The sequence below is a fragment of the Cygnus atratus genome, chromosome 21 (genome assembly GCF_013377495.2).
Source record: "Cygnus atratus isolate AKBS03 ecotype Queensland, Australia chromosome 21, CAtr_DNAZoo_HiC_assembly, whole genome shotgun sequence".
In the NCBI taxonomy this organism is placed as follows: domain Eukaryota; kingdom Metazoa; phylum Chordata; class Aves; order Anseriformes; family Anatidae; genus Cygnus; species Cygnus atratus.
This window is the reverse complement of record NC_066382.1, coordinates 6,535,920-6,552,935: the sequence shown is the minus strand read 5'-3', so window position 1 is coordinate 6,552,935 and position 17,016 is coordinate 6,535,920. Positions and strand designations below refer to the sequence as shown.

General features: G+C 49.8%; 2 protein-coding genes across 3 annotated transcripts in view; one reads left to right on the top strand and one right to left on the bottom strand.

Moving 5' to 3' along the window:
• Positions 1 to 247: 247 nt before the first annotated feature.
• HTR6 (5-hydroxytryptamine receptor 6) lies at positions 248 to 3,769 on the top strand. The gene is made up of 3 exons (XM_035557656.1): positions 248 to 976; positions 2,971 to 3,129; positions 3,347 to 3,769. Exons 1-3 carry the CDS (start codon positions 248 to 250, stop codon positions 3,767 to 3,769), a joined length of 1,311 nt encoding a protein of 436 aa, XP_035413549.1.
• A 1,248-nt stretch (positions 3,770 to 5,017) lies between these two features.
• Positions 5,018 to 17,016, bottom strand: part of TMCO4 (transmembrane and coiled-coil domains 4) — a 47,368-nt gene continuing 35,369 nt past the window's right edge. Inside the window, exons 14-15 of one of the 2 annotated variants that reach the window (XM_050714918.1) lie at positions 6,611 to 7,791; positions 5,018 to 6,040 (exon numbers count right to left, since the gene is read on the bottom strand). In XM_050714918.1, coding sequence (XP_050570875.1) covers positions 7,477 to 7,791 — 315 coding nt within the window. In that variant the 3' untranslated portion in view covers positions 5,018 to 6,040; positions 6,611 to 7,476. Of the gene's footprint in view, positions 6,041 to 6,328; positions 7,792 to 17,016 lie in introns of those variants that run through there. The other variant, XM_035557655.2, reaches the window with a different exon arrangement.

Sequence of the window (17,016 nt, the reverse complement as noted above, 5' to 3'; positions counted from 1 at the left end):
TGTGAGTAACGGGGAGGGGAACCTTGCTGCTGCTGGTCGGCTCCTGGGAATGTCTCTCTGCCCTGATTACCGGTGAAAAGAGAGAGTGGGGGAAGAGAGGGAGAGGAGGAGAGCGGAAAGAAGGGCAGAGAGAGAGAGAGGTGGCACTTCTTGCCCTGGGGCTGGCTCCAGCAATGATCACCTAGCGCAGGTGACAGCTGGAGGAAGTCCCCAGAGCTGCAGAGCCGGCCCTGCTGCCCAGCTCCTCATGGAGGGTGATTTGGGGTCCCCCAACGCCAGCGTGCTGGGGGAGCGCTCGCTGCTGGTGGGCAGCAGCTGGCTGGCTGCCTTCCTTTGCTTCATCATCCTGCTGACCACGGCGGGGAACTTCCTCCTCATCCTCCTCATTGTCACCCAGCGCTCCCTCCGCAACACCTCCAACTACTTCCTGGTGTCCCTCTTCATGTCCGACCTGATGGTGGGGCTGGTGGTCATGCCCCCAGCCATGCTCAACCAGCTCTACGGGCGCTGGGTGCTGCGGGGTGACTTCTGCTCGCTCTGGTACGCCTTTGACGTCATGTGCTGCAGCGCCTCCATCCTCAACCTCTGCATCATCAGCTTGGACCGCTACCTGCTCATCATCTCCCCCCTCAAATACAAGCTGCGGATGACCTCCTGCCGGGCCCTCTGGCTCATCCTGGCCGCCTGGACCTTGGCCGCGCTGGCCTCCTTCCTGCCTATCAAGATGGGCTGGCATAAGCTGGAGTTTGAGGTCCGGTCCCCGAATATCACCTCCCGGGGGGATGAGGACCAGTGCCGGCTAGTGGTCAGCTTGCCCTACGCCCTGGTGGCCTCCTGCCTGACTTTCTTCCTGCCCTCCGCTGCCATCTCCTTCACCTACTGCCGCATCCTCCTGGCAGCCTGCAAGCAAGCCGTGCAGGTGGCTTCCCTCACCTCCAACGTGGCCACCGCCACCACCGACGAGGTCACGGCACAGGTAAGGGAGCGAAACGGTCCCAGTGTTCCCTCCAGGAGGACAGCAGGCAGGGCAGGCAAACACTTCATGCGACCTGGGCTTCCCAAATGCAGCCTGGGAGCTCCTCTTACCCATCCTGCAAACCCCCAGATGTGTGCCAGGGCTAAGACTGAGGGCTTTGCTCTGCTTTCCTCCACTCCAGCCTTGCTGTGGGGTCCCCCAGAAGGAGCAATTACCCCAAAAACTGCCGGGAGGCTCCTTGCAGCTCGAGTCTGGGTACGTGGGGGCTCCGCCAGCCTCCAGCCCAGCCCGGTGCCCTGTCCCCTTGTGCCACTGCCACGTCTCGGCCCCGAGATGCAGGTGGGAATGGGGTTTGCACGTTCGAGCCACGTGCTCAGGGCACTTGCGGTGGGACAGGAGCAGGGAGGCCTCATCCTGCTCTCGCAGTTCGCAAACAGCCAAGGCTGCTGCTGCCGGCCACCAGCACCATCTCTCGTGCTCCCAGGAAGCAAAACTTTGCACAGGCAGGTGCCGAAAAGAAAGTAAATAAATGCACAGCTGGTGCAGGGAGCACAGCCAGGCACCTTCCAAAGCTTACCGAGAGGAATTAGCCCCTGAGTTCCCAGCACGGGCACAGGGATGGACTCAGGGCTGGAGCCAGGGAGGGGATTTGGCAACTGGAGGGAAACATCCACCTCCACAGTGGGATGGCAGCAGCTCTGCGGTGTCTTTGGAGGTGCCAGTGTCTTGTCCCAGCAATGGTGAGCTTTTAAGCAGCTCAGGAGCACGGGAACAGCAGGAGTATGAGCAGAGAAATAAAACAAGATAAAGGCGAAAATGTTCCGTGGTGCAAAATAAAAGCAGTTTTGTCTCCCTCTTGACTAGCATCATCCCAGAGGGGTTTAATCTTATCCGACTTTGGGCTCGTAACTCTTGGCCATGGTGAGCGTGAGACACAGGGGGGAGAAGTTTAAGTAAAAGCAAATACAGAATTCTGAAGGGCACCTAATTTTGAACATCCAGCTTCTGTTTTTGTTACCTGGCCTATAATAGGAACTGCAAAGTACCTCCTTACTCGAGACTCCTGGTTGAACCAGGCTGTGTGTTTTTATAATCAAAATGTGGCTACACTTGGGGTTGTTTCTATTTCTCCAGGAGCAGGTAATTGCTACTAAATCTAACAGCTTTAATTCCTTGTAATAGGTTTATTGACCTCATATCCCACAGGGAAAATACAAAGTTAATTGCCTTCAAATACCTTGATTTAGTTTGTTCTCTCTCTTTTAAAAAAGGAGCCAGAACTCTGACCCAGCCAGACCTTCTGCACATGATGAGATGTACTAGACTTTCAAAAGGAAAATGAGAATCAAAGAACAAGCAGCCAATATCATTAAAATGTTTATTTTTTTTCCCCTGGATGCCAGGTTTTTGGACTCTACAACCCAAACCCGCTTTGGACTTTGGCAGCCTTCCAGCATTTTAAACAGATTTTTGGTTCTCTTTTAGGGCAGGAAGCTGAGTAGCAATAGGGCCTCACCTAATCACGGCGGAGAGCTGAGATAATAATTTTAGATGGCAAGAACAGGAAAAGGAACGGGTTACTTCTGGCGTTTGTAAGCTGAAACGTTTGACTTCCTGCTTTTAAAATGTAATTAGTTTCCTGCTCTAATCAGCAGTTGGAGATGCCTCTTCAGGGCATGCTTTATCCTCACCAAAACACAGCCTGAGATGGGTTTTTCTATACAAGAAGCATCTCAATGATAAAGTCCCTATTTTACAGGGAAAAATAAAATAAAAACCTCTCAATATTGAGGGTTTCTATTGCCTCCTCTTCCCGCTTTACGGTTCAAGGACTGTGGCGTGGGCCATCCTCCTGCCCCCGTGACAAGGGAAGTAATAGCCCTTTTTGTTTTTGCAGCACCAAATGCCACTTCCCTTGGGCAGGAGGCTGGCGCCAGTGCCAGCAGCTCCAGCCTGGGGCGAAGCAGTCACTCACCGCCCGTGTCCCGCTGCAGGTTCCCCGCACCCCCAGCCAGCCCCCGGCCGGCAGCGAGAGCAGGAGGTTTGCCAGCAAGCACAGCAAGAAGGCGCTGAAGGCGAGTCTGACGCTGGGCATCCTCTTGGGCATGTTCTTCGTGGCCTGGCTCCCCTTCTTCATCACCAACGTGACACAGGTATGCACACATTTTGTTGGTTTTTTAACCAGGAAGAGCTGTTTTTCAAAAGCATTTCACAGCCGGGCTCGAGGTTCAGCTGCCTGCAGATCCTGCCAGAAAGCTGCAGTTTCGTCGGGGAGAAAAACCCTTCAAAGGCAAGGAAAAATGTTGGTGTACCTGGGAAATGCTCAGGGTCCAGGAGACGCCGCTAATTCTTGCCGTGTCTCCCCGCCAGGCAGTGTGCGAGTGCATCCCGGCCGGCTTCTTCGACGTGCTCACCTGGCTGGGGTACTGCAACAGCACCGTGAACCCCATCATCTACCCGCTCTTCATGAGGGACTTCAAGAGAGCCATGGGCAAATACCTGCCCTGCTGCCGGCGCTCGGGGCAGCCCCGGCCCAGCGCCATCTCCCTCTCCATGAGGAACTCCAACAGCGGGCCCCGCGTGGCCACGTCCCTCAAGAACGTCCTCACCTTGCAGGCCGACACCGACTCCGTCGACTCCGGGGCACCGGTGGACGAACACAGCCTGCCGCCGCCGGCCGCCGACGCTGCCCAGGCTCTCCTGGCCCCCGGAGTCCGCTTGATCAATATTTTTGACACGGAGCCCCGCGAAGAGGAGCTGCAGCACCGGCAGCTCGGCACGCCGGTGGCCTGAGAGGCCGTCCGTGGGGCTGCAGATGGGGGCGGCGCGGTTTCAGAGCCCGGTGTCCCAGGCAGGATTGCCCCGGCACGACGCAAACCCTCCGGGAGGGCAACCGCAAGGCGTTTCCCTGCCCGCACTGAGCTCCTCGATACCCTCTTCAATGAAACTCGCATCTCCTTGGGGCTGTTGCTGACCACTTCTGCGGGTAGGTTTAAAGAGCGCAAAGCCACGTTTTACTGCTGAATGAATCTGCCTTGTTTCTTTCTCTTTCTGTCCCTTGTTTACTCACCAATTCCTCACCCTTCTCCACGAGCTGCTTCTCAGGGCCTTTTCACAGCCCGTTGATCGGAACCTCGCACCCTTTTGCCAGTATGTCTCCCCACACTTCAGCCAAGGGCAGGTTTTTCAGCTTCCACTCATACAGCTCAGTATAGCCCCTCTAACTCATGCACTAGGTGCACCAAGGGAAGAGGAAACACATCCTGTGACTCACGGGCAACAGGCTGGGAGCTGCTTCAGTCCACAGAACATCACGTCTGCTTGGAGTTTAATTCTCTCGCCTGATTTGGACTGTATCTGTCAGAGTTTCCTGTGAAAGCAGTGAGCTGCAGCATGCTGAAACGATCCTATTTAATCATGAACAGCCTGCGCTACAGGGGATTAAATCTGATGCAAAATGTTCAGCACTGCCTTTTGGATATTCCACAAGGGTGTGGGTGTTTGACTTGTTTGTGGCTCTCTGGATATCCTGACAGTAGTAAGTAAGGAAATCAGCTTCCCTTATGCTTTCATCCTACAGCTTCCTATTTTTGGCACGACCGTCGTACTTTGCTCTTGACAATCCACGAGTTTTAAGATGATGCAATTAGAAAATAGACATTTCTGTTCTTCAAATCAGAATATCGACTTCCAAATGGTAATGCCACCCCCCTCAACCTTCCTCAGAGCCATAAGCAGAGAGAATAGTGAGCAGTATGGCCAGCGGGCACTTCAAAATAGCAGCAAAGAATGCTTGCAGCTAATTCTTCCTCAAGTGCCTTTCAGATGCAGAATCGGGTTGATAGTTTGTTGCTGTGCCCTCCCTGAACTCCTGCCCTACTAGCCTTGCTTCAGAGCTCATGTTTTGGTTGTGCTCCTGAAGCCCACAATCACACAGACAAATGAACACAATGCAGGGGGAAGAAGCTGCATGACAGGCAAAGTCTCGTTAGTTTTCTTTCCACGTTGCCCACATATGTTCCAGAACTGAACAACAAGTGCTTCAATAACTCACTTGACATTTATTTGCTACAAGCGCAATTGCAACCGATGGCTGGCCCTGTGGTCAACGATAAATGACCACGACAGGCAGAGGACTCATCACAGGTTCAAGTATCAAACTATTTAATACGTTTTCTCCCTATATCTGTGGCCAGATATTTAGCTTGGTTTTGGTATCAGGCATGAAGATGAATGTGTTCATCTGTCCACAAATAGTTTTATATAAAAACATATGTGGGCTGTAACTCCAGTTAAACCAGAGTAGAAAAAGACACGATGGACTCCCCAGTCCCTCAGGTAACCAATTCAGCAGACACAGGCTGCAGGAGATGAACAAAAAGAGCTTGCTGCCAGCACCCAGGAGCACCCTGTAACAAAGCTGTTCACAGACACATTTCCTCCACGAGCAGAAGTTGTTCAGAATTTCACTCAATGACAAATTCAGCTGCAGCTGGTGTTCTCAAAACTTCTTCAAGCCAAATTTTAAAAAGCAGCAATACCATTCTCATCGAGCTAGTTCTTTGTAGTAAGGCGTTTGCTTGTGGACAAATCGTCTGATCCGGTAGAGGAATCGTGTCCCTTTCCTACAGCCCACACCAAAAGAGCTGACTGCAACGGGCAGGTCCCTGAGGGATCCCAAGACTTGCCTCCAACAGCCCCAGCCCAGCAACGTGCCCATCGTGCGTCGGAATCTGGAAGCTCTGAGCCCTCCTCGGTGGCGGGACTGGGGAAGAGGAAGAGCCAGGCACCAGACCCAAAGCACTGCCAGGTCGCGCAGCCGCCGTGCCGCACCCAGCAGCAGCTGCGTGTCAACTGCCCGAGAAACCTGAAGGTAAGGGTTGCGGAAAGCTCGGGAAAGAGAGGAGAGGTTGGTATTAAACCAGCTGCTGCAGCAGGGAGAGGGAGGGCTCTGTGAACCAAAATCAGAAGCTGCGATTGCACTGTTTCCCCTCCCGTGAGTCAATGAGGCCTTCCAGATCTGGAGGTGGGGAAGTATTTATACACAACGGCACTTGTTTTAACCTAGAAAAAAACAAAGGTGTTCTCAGAAGGGGGTTTACCCTCGTGCCATATTCCTGCTAGGTTGCATTTTCTTGGGCTGAGCAGCAAAATAGGCCAGAAAAGGACCTTTTAGGGAAGATGTGATGGAAGATCAATCCCATAGTTTTGGAACTGTGCATGGCAGGGGATATAAAGCTGCGTCACTCTGGTCTGAGACTGGGGGAGAAGAGAGTGGATGCCAATTTGCTTTATGGAAGGAGGCAGAAATCAAACAGATTTATGTTTATCCTATGCCAAGTATTAGTTTTATTTTAAGCCAATTAAAAATACATCTAGAGGGGGCTTTTGAGGCTGGAGATGTGTGTGGGACACAAAACAAAAGCCTCTGTGGGTTGCTGGCTTGCAAAGCCTGGGATGAAGTTTCACAAAGTAATAAAGCATTAAAAGCCCACTCTTTCTCCTGCTGTCTTTCACCTAGGGACTCAAAGCACATTTCTAATAGTAATGAGGCCTCAAATACTCATCACCCTCAGCTTGCAGATAGGGAAACACTCCCGTCGATTGGAAAGTGCCCAAGCCATGGCAGCAAACCTGCAGCAGGACGGGGAAGGAAGCCAGGTACCCTCAGCCTTTCGCCTTCCTGGTTAGCAGAGCTGAAGCGCGGATGCTGAGACACGCAGAGCTGGGCAGCCCGATCCTGCAGCACACCTGGTCACCTGGAAACCAAAATCCGAATCAACCACTGCTGGAAAATATTTTTAATGTCCTAGTTTGGAGCCCCTCTCCACAATATGCTTCAAGATACCCGCAGAGCCACCTGCTTTCCCCAGAGTTATGTACCAGAAATACAGCCCCTAATGGGGAGAGCTGCTTCCCTCAAGAATAAAACCAGTTTGTGCAAGGAGGGGAAAGCCACCGCTTCCTCAAGAGCAACGATGATTCAGGCAGGAATCAGCCCTTTCTCATCTACGGGAGATGTCGTGGGCAGCTGCTCCAAAAGCTTTGATCCAGTGACACTCTCTGGGCCCTCAGAAGGGTCTGAAAAGTGCAGATTCAGTTCTGCCAGCGCTACTGATACTCCTTCGGGAAGAAACGGACAGTGCTGTCAGAGCGGTTTTCGTGCTGGCTGAACATGCTGCCCATCACAAAGAGCTCCAATTCGCCTCCACACAGGCCAGCTAACGCGTGGGCTCGCTGATGGTTCTGCTGCCCCTCTCGTCCAGCCAGAGCAGCCCCGCAGCCACCCGCAGCCCGCACAGGGAGCCCAGCTGGTGCTGAGCACACAGCATCCACGTGCCATGGGGGGAACGGGCCCGAGGGATGCCTCTGTGCAGCTGGCGCTGGACAAACTGCATGAGGCAGCTGGCCTGCAGGGAGCAGAGGAAGGACTGGAGATTGGGTTGGGAGGAGAGAGAGAGAGAGAGAGAGAGATTGATGTCTGCGCCAGCTCTAGAGGTTCAGTCTGTGCCTGCGCCCGCTGCCAGCTCCCCATCTCTACGTGTGTCAGTAGGCACAGAGCTCAAGTGTCCGGAATTCAGGCTGGTGCTGGCCGTGGGTGCCCAGGCCCGGTGGCCACCGCCAGCTCCATCCTCCTCTTGCACAGTGTTTTCCTCTTCCTGAGTCTCGCTGCCTGCTTCCTGCTGCGATTTCTTGGCTAGAGGGCAGAAAAGTCCGGCACCGCCCTTCTCCTCCGGCCGACACTCCTTGGTTTTAATGCCCACAGCTTTCAGGATCGTGTCCATTTGCTTCATGTAGTCCAGGTGGCCCTTGACCTACAAGCACACAAGGAGTCTGGTTAGTGGGGAAGGTGTGGGGAACCCAGCTCAATTCCATCCTCTATCCCAAAAGCCGCCCCTCCCGTGAGATTTGGTTTCAGCTCTGAAAAGCTGGAAGAGAGAGGTCTGAACAACGCAGCCCTCCATGGAAAAACCCTAACGTCGTGGCACACGCTGCTCCTGGATTATTTTATCTCTGGGGGATGTATGTTTAAGTGCTTGGACATTGCCGAGCAACAAAACTGGACTCTGGGTGCCAAGAGGGTAAAAGCGGAGGTGATCTGCCTCAGTGAGAGACTCGCAGGTAGGGGATGACTTGACTTAGTTCAACTCCCTGTTCTCTGGTAAATCATATGTCCTCCCTTGCCTTAGCTTTCTTGTAAAAGGTTATCTTATTTCAATTAAGATACAGTCACTAGATCAACAGCTACCAAGTGTGTAAAGGTTCCTGGCTGGAAGGTGCTGTGAGGCACTATTTAAATGTCCACTGATCTGTCCTTGTGGACACCATATAAAACCGGGAGTTCAAGAGTTTTAAGTTCATAAACTGAATTAAAGTCAACAGTGCACTGTTGCAAAAAAAAACAGACATTTGACTGTAGGGTGATTTCTATGATAAGATAAACCCTTCTGATGCAGCTCTTGGAATGTGTCCTTCAAGTCAGGGCACATGAGGGAGAGGAAAAAAAAAAACAACCTCCTCAGCAGTGCTAATTATTGTTGTGTGTTAAAGGCTACCTGGCTGGAAAGGCAGAGCCTGCCTCCTCTGTTTCAGGTGTCCTGCTCGAGCCATGTGTCTGAGGTAACTACAGCCAAGATCCTTCTGCAGACCAGCCTGTAGGTCTCCCTTGCTGTTGTCCTTGCAGCCAAAACAGAAGGAATCACAGGATGGGGTTACAGGGGGTTTTTCCGCGGAGGTGCTGAGCTGAGGTGACTGCGGTGGCACAGCCCTCGGCCTGCCGACTTCAGCAAAGATGAAAGGGTGTGATTTGTATCCTAAGGTATTTTAACACCTTTGGTAAACTCTATTTCCAGCAGTTTAATTCCTTCCTGACCCAGCCAGAAAGCTGTCCCAGGCAACACCTCCTCTTATTTTGCCAAAGCTTGCCAGAAATTCAGGAATTTCCACACCCGAGAATACCCAACACCACAGTGCCGGTTTCCCTGGGACGGGCTGTGCTCACACAGACAGTAAGAGCTCTTGGAAGAGCTCTGTGAAGAAACCCGGCCGTGGCCCCTCTGCTCCGGTCTGGTTAGTTAACCTGTGCTGTACTGCTCATGGGGAGGTGTGCGTGAAAGGTCCCGCACGGTGAGGCGGGTCAATCCTGTCCGTGCCGGCACGGCCAACTTCACTGCAGCCCTGCCTGCTGCTGGCTGCTCCGAACTTGCTCCATCACCTCCACGCGAGCTCACTCCATCTGCTCCTGATGGCTGGGCAGTCCCCTCCTCGCTCTGACTTCCAGCACGCCTCTACCCAAAGGTGCTGCGAGCCTCCTTCTCTGCAAGGGCAAAATCCAGAGCTCCTAGCCCATTGTGTGAAGCAGCTTTTGAGTGGTGACATTTGGAGGCAGTTAGGACTTGGAGCAAAATAAAGGATTTAATCAGCACATTAGCAATGCAATATGCGACTTTAATCAGTCCAGATGGCTCAATGGGCTCTTGATGTTTTGAACAGATTAGTTCATTAAAATAACCACCGAAGGACTAACGGACTGGCTGTTAAGTTGTGTACACTGTTCTCTGAAGAAGTGTGAACCTTTTACTGCCCCATAGGGGAGCTTGGTGCTAAAGAAGGAAACGAACACAGTGCTGGACAAGGTGGAGAGAAATGAGAACGCGATGGACTCACCGGGAGGGGTTGCTGAACCTCGTGGTTTGCTGTGTTCTGAAACCTTCCCAGTCATCACATTCCACCTGTCCTGGCCAGTGCTTGAGGATTTGTAAGAGGCTCGTTATGTTACCCACTCAGTCAGAGAGAACAAATTCCCTTTGTCACCCTAAGGACTAGATTTTCATAATTCCTTAGTATCCAGCAGCTTCCGCTAAAGCAACTGGGGATTCCTCTTCCTTGAGCACTACAAACACTGAGAGGTGACGGGTATGAGCAGTGCTGAACAGCTGAGCCTCTCCTCACACAGCTGGAAGAGAAGCTGAGACCTCCCAGAAGTCTGCCCCTTACTGCAGATCTACTAATACCACTAAATCCCCTCAAAGGAAACTCCCTTCTCTTTCCAGGGGAGTCCTAGGAAGGATTCCACACAGCCAGACACATGCAAGCACCAAGAAGCTTAACAGGACGTAGGACTCTTTCTCAGAAGTCTGCTACCCTGTGACACGAAGTCCTGAGCCATCACCGAAAGAACAGCCAACAAAATTCCTTGCGACTTTCTGTGACACCATCTTGGTGGGAAAATTCAGCACCTCCATCTCTCGAAGGCCTGCGTTCAGCTGCAGTCTGCGGGGCTGAGTGCTTCTGCTGGGTGGCTGCGCTGGGGGAGGGATGGGAACTGCCAAGCCATTATAGGGGACAATAAAAACTTTAAAGAGAAATAAACAAGAGTTTGAAACTTTGTCAGAGCAAAGTGCGGGAGGAACACCAAAACAAATGGAATGAAAACGCGCTCTTGTAACCAAAGCAAATATATTTATGCTTGTTACAAGGAAATGAAAACAGTGAGTTAGGTTTATCGGTGTGCTAAGGTGACTTCTCTCTTACATCTGATTTTATGGTTGCTTTGACTCATTGGAAGACACAAGCCGACTGTTTATACCCCTAATTCTGCTGCAGGACTCCAGCACTGCACAGAAGGATCTCCAAAGGACTACAGCATTGCTCAGGTGGATCTCTCAATCGGCTGAAAGGAGCCATCACTCCAAACAGTCTGGAAAGGTTTTTAACATTACATCCACCCAGAAGTGTCCCAAATGTCCTTGAGCACCATCAGCTGTCTCTACAAAATTCACGTGGAACTCATTTTGTTCGTTACAGTGACAGCCTCTGGTTAGTGGCACAAAAACACGGTTCAATTTACGGGCGCTCTGAAAACAAACCCCCGGGCCTGAAAGCAGCCCGCTGGTGGTCTCTGCATCGCGGCAAGGTGTGAGCTCAGCTGCTGCTGTCTCCATCAGTGGGAGCAGTTCCACGTGGAGAGGGACAGGTAGGTCGAAGTCTTTGCTCATTCCAGAGCCACCTGTTTTAAGATCCTGTCTAGCTGTCGTAAGAAACAGCTTCTCCGTTGGCATCAAGCGACCAAGGCAAAGAGCGCGCACCTCCTCTGAAGCCTAGCACAGGGGACTCTCAAAGCTGCTTGCTTTGCAGGTCTGTGTGATTTGCAAGAGCTCAGCTGAAAGCCCCCTGGCCTTTCTGCTACCCGCAGGGAGAGAGAAAGGTCAGGGCAGCTGGGCTCTGCTTCCCTCCTGCTCTCCTTGACAAACACCCAACGGATTCAAGAATTACAGAGGAACAGCGAGGCATGCAGCATGAGCAGAGGGTTCACAGGTCCTCTGCACAGAAGTGCAGGTCATTGATACGGCTGAGAATTTCAGCTCTTTGACTTGCTTTGAGCCTGCTACACTCAAAAAGCAACCTTATCATGCTGGAAAAAATACCCATGAGTTAACATTTCTCTCCAGAGCATCCTCATTTCAGCAGTAAGCAATGCTCATGAATGGCATCACGTTTACAGGACTGCTTTCAGGTAGATACTACCTGCTTTAATATAAAACATGACTTTGCGTGGAGCGAAAAGAGTTAGCAGAGCAAGCTGTAGTCCCTGACGCACAGACAATAATCACAGCTCGCTTTTCAGCAGGCCTTTCTTCCCACCGGTCTGTGTGCACACGTAAAGAAATGCACCTACCTCTGAGCGGCACATCTTGACGGAGCCAGCTCAGCAACGTTTGCTGCTGTCGGTTCAGCTGTTTGGTTTGCTCTCCACATGGAACAGTGGCAGGGAATTTGTTGTTCACAAAACAACAGTGGCAAAGACTGCCTGACTGCAGGACTCCCAAGCCGTGCCAGGTTATCAATCAGAATGCAGTCATCTTTGCCAAACCGGCAGGCATCTCTGGTCAGAGTTTCTCCCACGTGTCAGCGTAAGCCTTAATTCAGAGTGCTGACTATGCCTCGCCTGACAGAGGACTTCCAGTCTTGCAGAACATTTCCTCTGTTTTTCACAGTGTCTTCTGAAAGCTTACGGCAACGACCTAACACTGCTCAGCCAGAGGAACGGGGCTGGACTTGGGCACGCACACAAAAGCCGGTGGGAGAGCAGATTTCCACTAGGAGTACCAGCAGAACACGAAACAAACCGCGGAAGAGGCTGTGACTGAGTTAAGATAAAACAGACATAAAACTCCCCCGTTTTCATTCCTTGGAAGCAATGATTTCCTGAAGTGAGGACAGTGACAATTCCTCCTTCCCACTTAGAGGTATAAACAGCTTTAGCAATTCTGGTTTTCAGCAGAGGAGAAGCTAATCAAATTACATTCGAGGAAAACTTTACGGAGCTCAATTTATTTTGAAAAGACTGCCAATGTCATTTACATTATTCCCCTTTAATGGCTCTATTTCTGCTCTGAATAACTGATGGAATAAAGATTGGAACATGATTCAGCCACAGCTAACAGGCTTTCCTTCTAAATCATCCCTTTGCACAATCACAATTCTTGTGAATCGAATACACTGACCTGCCTGGGAAAAGTTCTTTAATTACAGTGACATTTCTCGAGCAAGACAGTAATTTTTACACACAGTCAGCCGGGACATTACCCTCAGACAGGGCTCAGGCCAATTGCACAGCAATGAAATAACTTTTACCGATTATTTTTTCCTTCAAACTTTGAAATGTTCTATGTTGACCATTCTGAGTAAACACTACTTTTTTGCTTGGGGTCGTGCACTGCAGAAACCTCAGCCAGCTTTATTCTCAATTCACCTCTGCCAATTCCAAGAGGATTGCATGGAGAGGAGAAAGAGAATATAACAAGAAAATGGAGGAAATAAATGGGGGAAATAAGTTTTAGATGGCTGAAGCCCTGCGGGGTTGAGCTGGGAAAAGCTGTACATCAGAGAGGACCGACAGGACATTAATTAGAGGGAGCTCTGTAAATTGAGAACTAATAAGATAGCTCTTGAAAAAGTTTCAAGGGAAAGGTACCTCCACCAATGTCCTTCTGCTGACAGGCAGTGCACTCCACACACCAAGCCATCGAGCCGAAGGTAATGGCTGCTTGCGTACATTTTCCAAGTGTTGCTGTGGATTATTTCTTTTGGAGTTGCTGTGGATTCTTTCTTTTTGCTGGAGCTCTCACTGATGACTGCCAGAAGTGGAATCAGTTCTTTTTTCTTTGGCTGTGAGGTTTGTGTGTGAACATTCCCAATCCTTCCAGCCGTATCAAAGTTGCGAAACATGCCACTTGCTTTCAGGGTGGCACAGTCAAATACTTATCTCTCTGTGCTAAGTCAAGTAGAAATTATTTAAATTAGATGGTGTAAGGAATGTCTTAAAAGGCCTGGAATATACTGTGCAGATAATTATAGCAAGGAAATAATTTGAACAGAATATCTTACACCTCAGAGGAAAAAAAATGCCCAAAAATAAAGACTAGATTCATGTATCAAATTGGAGTGTTTGGGGGACCCAGATACCTGACATTATAAACTACAGCAGTCCAGTAGTGATCCAAACTATCTGCTGTATTGATCAGGTCAGGATTGTGGAGAATATTCGGAAGAGTCCAGCTTCTACAAATGAAGACACTGAGATGAGATTCAGTCTCCATAATGCGATGATAAAACAGCATCTGCCTGCAGCAGGGGAAGACTCCGTAACACTGACAGGGACTGATCACCCATCCTCTCCCCTTCTTGCTCCAAGAATACACAAGATCTGGCAGCCAAAACGTTACCGTCTTTGCAGCTTTCAAAACAGATTTTCAGCCCAACTCCATGAAACAAGATCAGTTTTTACCAGCTGAGCCCTGGGATGCAGAGCAGACCTAAGCATTCTCCACGTGGCATCCCCAGGTCCTCTTCGTCCCTACTTAAGTGCCTGCAGCACCGAGACCATCCCCTGCAAACCTCAGACCAGGAAATCAAATCACGACTCGCACTCGAAGGTACTGGAAATGAACAGGGAACTGTCTAGTTCGGACGAGCTGGGACGAGTTCTCCTCACTGCTGGACTGCAGCAACAGCCACTACATGGCTCCTTTTCTGCAGCTCCTGCTCTTCACCTCCGTCACAGACTGTGCTCAGGAAGATTCATCATTTCTGATACTTGTGCTGATACCAAACACTCACTCTGGGGCAATGGATCACATCTCCCTCTACTCCCCTTTTGCTGAAGGAAATTATAAGACAGAAATGAGTGTATGTAATGAAAGGAGATGATATGGTGGGTGGCAGTGTGGTAACAGCTTTCAGGATAAGGACTAGGTTATGAGGACACAAATCTCCTTACATCAGCTCCCACTTCTGCACTCCCAGAAATCAAACTGCCCTCTGCATATTAACAAGTACTTCACTGAGAGCGGGGCTATATGAACATCATCCTTCTGATGCAGACTACAGCCTCTTTCCCTTGCTGTCTCCACTTGCAGTCTGCACCAGACCGACGCTTTGGGAAGCTGGTTTCAGGCTGTCCATGCAAACACCAGCACGCAGGACATAGGCAGCTATCCCCGTCTTCACCCCTCAGGGCTCTTCCCCAAAAAGTCAACCACCAAACAGGCTACATGACTGTTTAGACAGTGCTTCACGGTATTTCAGCTAGATTATGAACACCAATGATACGTGCTGCTGTAATTGCAAGATCTCCAACACAATTGCTGAAACTGTGCTGCTACAGCAGAAAACCTCGCGTACACACTGTGTCAGCCAAGTCAGTCTTCTCCTTGATTAACACTTATAATTGGCTGTTGATACAGAATTTCCTTTCCACGTTAGCTGAAGAGGTTAGAAATGAAGCTCAAAACTGAACACAAAAATTATACCGAATTATCATTCGTGTTCCAACATAGGACATGAAATAGAAAGATAAATTCTCTCCTCAATTCACCTCACTGTGCTTTGTACAGCAACTCCTGCAGAATCAAACATTATTAACAATACTTAGGGAAAACTCCCACTGCTTCTGCTGGCAGCTCTGTTCGCGTAACGGCTGTGTGATTGGGACGGCTGCTGGCAAAGTCTGCACCTTACAAACCTGTTAACTGCAAACCCGTCAGGAATGGAGCCTGCACTGGCTGGCTTTATGGGAACAGTCCCATTTTCAAACTCAAGGTGCTCTAACGCGTAAAGTGTAAGAGAAGAATCTGTAAAAGATGGCAAGTGATGCAAGTTGTGCTGCACGGAGGAAAGATGTAACAGTGTGAAAACTTTGCTGATTACTCAAATGGGGCAGCAAATTACCTACATTGAATTGTATGAGATGTACGTGTAAACAGCTTCTGAATCTTTCTAACAGGTGGCACTTGGTAAACCAAGCTTTTCTCAAGGCAGTGGGTGCAGTGCCAGACACGGAGCTTTGTCCACAGTAGTCAGAGTCCAAACACTGTACTCACTCAAAGAGATATCGTGGAAACCCTCTGCAAAATGATACCCACGTGTTCCAGGCACAATGGAGGAAATGAGAAAATTCCTCCTGTAAATCTGCAGTGAGGCCACATTGTTATGGCACCACGCTGCTTCTCCGTGGCAGTGCGTATGTGAATTTTGGCACCAGATTTATGAAATAAAGGCTGAAGGACTGCTATAAAATGGTTCTGCTTGCCTTTTAGAAGCAGCTAAATATCCCCTGCCTTCCAAGGAGTATAGCAAGATCAAGCAATGCATCTGTGCTGAAGCAAGAAGCGACACCAGCCTTCGAATTTTTGTCTGTCACAAAGGGAAAACAAACTGCAAGTTATTAATGGATCCATTTGCACTTGTTTTGGAGAAAGCTTATTCAGTTCCTTCCTCCATTCTAATGTACTGACATTGCCAGCACACTCTGCTTGAATCCCAAAGAGAAAAATGGATTTAATATGTATTTAATGCGTGATTATCAGAGCTCCCAAATGGGAACAGCAAGAAGGATCACAGAAAACTAAGCCACCGACAACTCCAGGGTTGCAGGGACATATAAAGAGGAAGAAGCTTTTCCTTCCCAGTGCACACCAAAAAATATAGGAACACACCCCTTATAGCTTAGCAAACCAGTAGATTTGTTTCCACAAAGGCTTGCATGCCCTCACGGAAGACATCATCATCAACCCTGGCCGCCAAAGAACTGCATCAGCAGTGAATGACCACAGCACTTCCCCTGTTGCCAGCTGACGAGGGGATGAGAAGAAAAGAAGCATTTACATCTTTGGGACACTGAACAGGTTGAAAAGAAAACCCGAACTGGTTCCTTGGGAGGCGCTAAGGCCTCCTTTCAGGTTCTGGTTTCTATTCTGTTCCTCTCCTCCTCCCACCTCATTACCTGACAATTTACCTTTCATTGATACTTGGAGGAAACTTCCAAGCAAAGGGACACAAGAAGAGAACTCTTCTACACAAAACAGCTGGGCGTACCGGAGGTGCTTCATAAACAGAACGGCTTTCCTTTGCACAAGTCCTTGCAGAACATGCTCACATTCTCCCTTCTCTGCTCAGAGCCCACCACTTCTCTCCTGAAGCAGCAAAGAAATCAGTTTGACATTAAATGATACTCTGGATTTTTTTTCAGGGGAAATCAGTTCCCCTCACCACCGAAGAGGACTGGATTTGTCTGCTTTTCTGCACGCAGCTGTTTGAGAACGCTCTCCAGCCTCCTTTGAGCCACTGCCTAAAGCTGAACTCTGCTCCTTGCTGTTGCTCTTCTGATCCTGTTAATTCCTGTCACCAGGGGAGGTGGCGCTGCTCATTTGAAACAAGTGGAACAACGGTATAATGAGACAGGCAGAGGCAACCTGTTGCATTTTGAACTCCCCAGGATTTTTAATTAATCCACATTTTGTAACCACAATTAATTCTTTCTTTCAAATACTGGGAATACTAGAAATAAAAACCAGTTTAAAGTATTTTTTTGGGGAAAAGACTAAATTACAGATGTGCCAAATCAGATGGATTTCACAAAATTCAGACTTATCATCTGCTTCTGGTGTGTATGTACCTGGCTGGCTGAAGACCAGACTGTTTGGAGTCAGTTTGCATTCCCTCATAACAGGAATACTCAGCTTCTCTTCTGAGAGTGC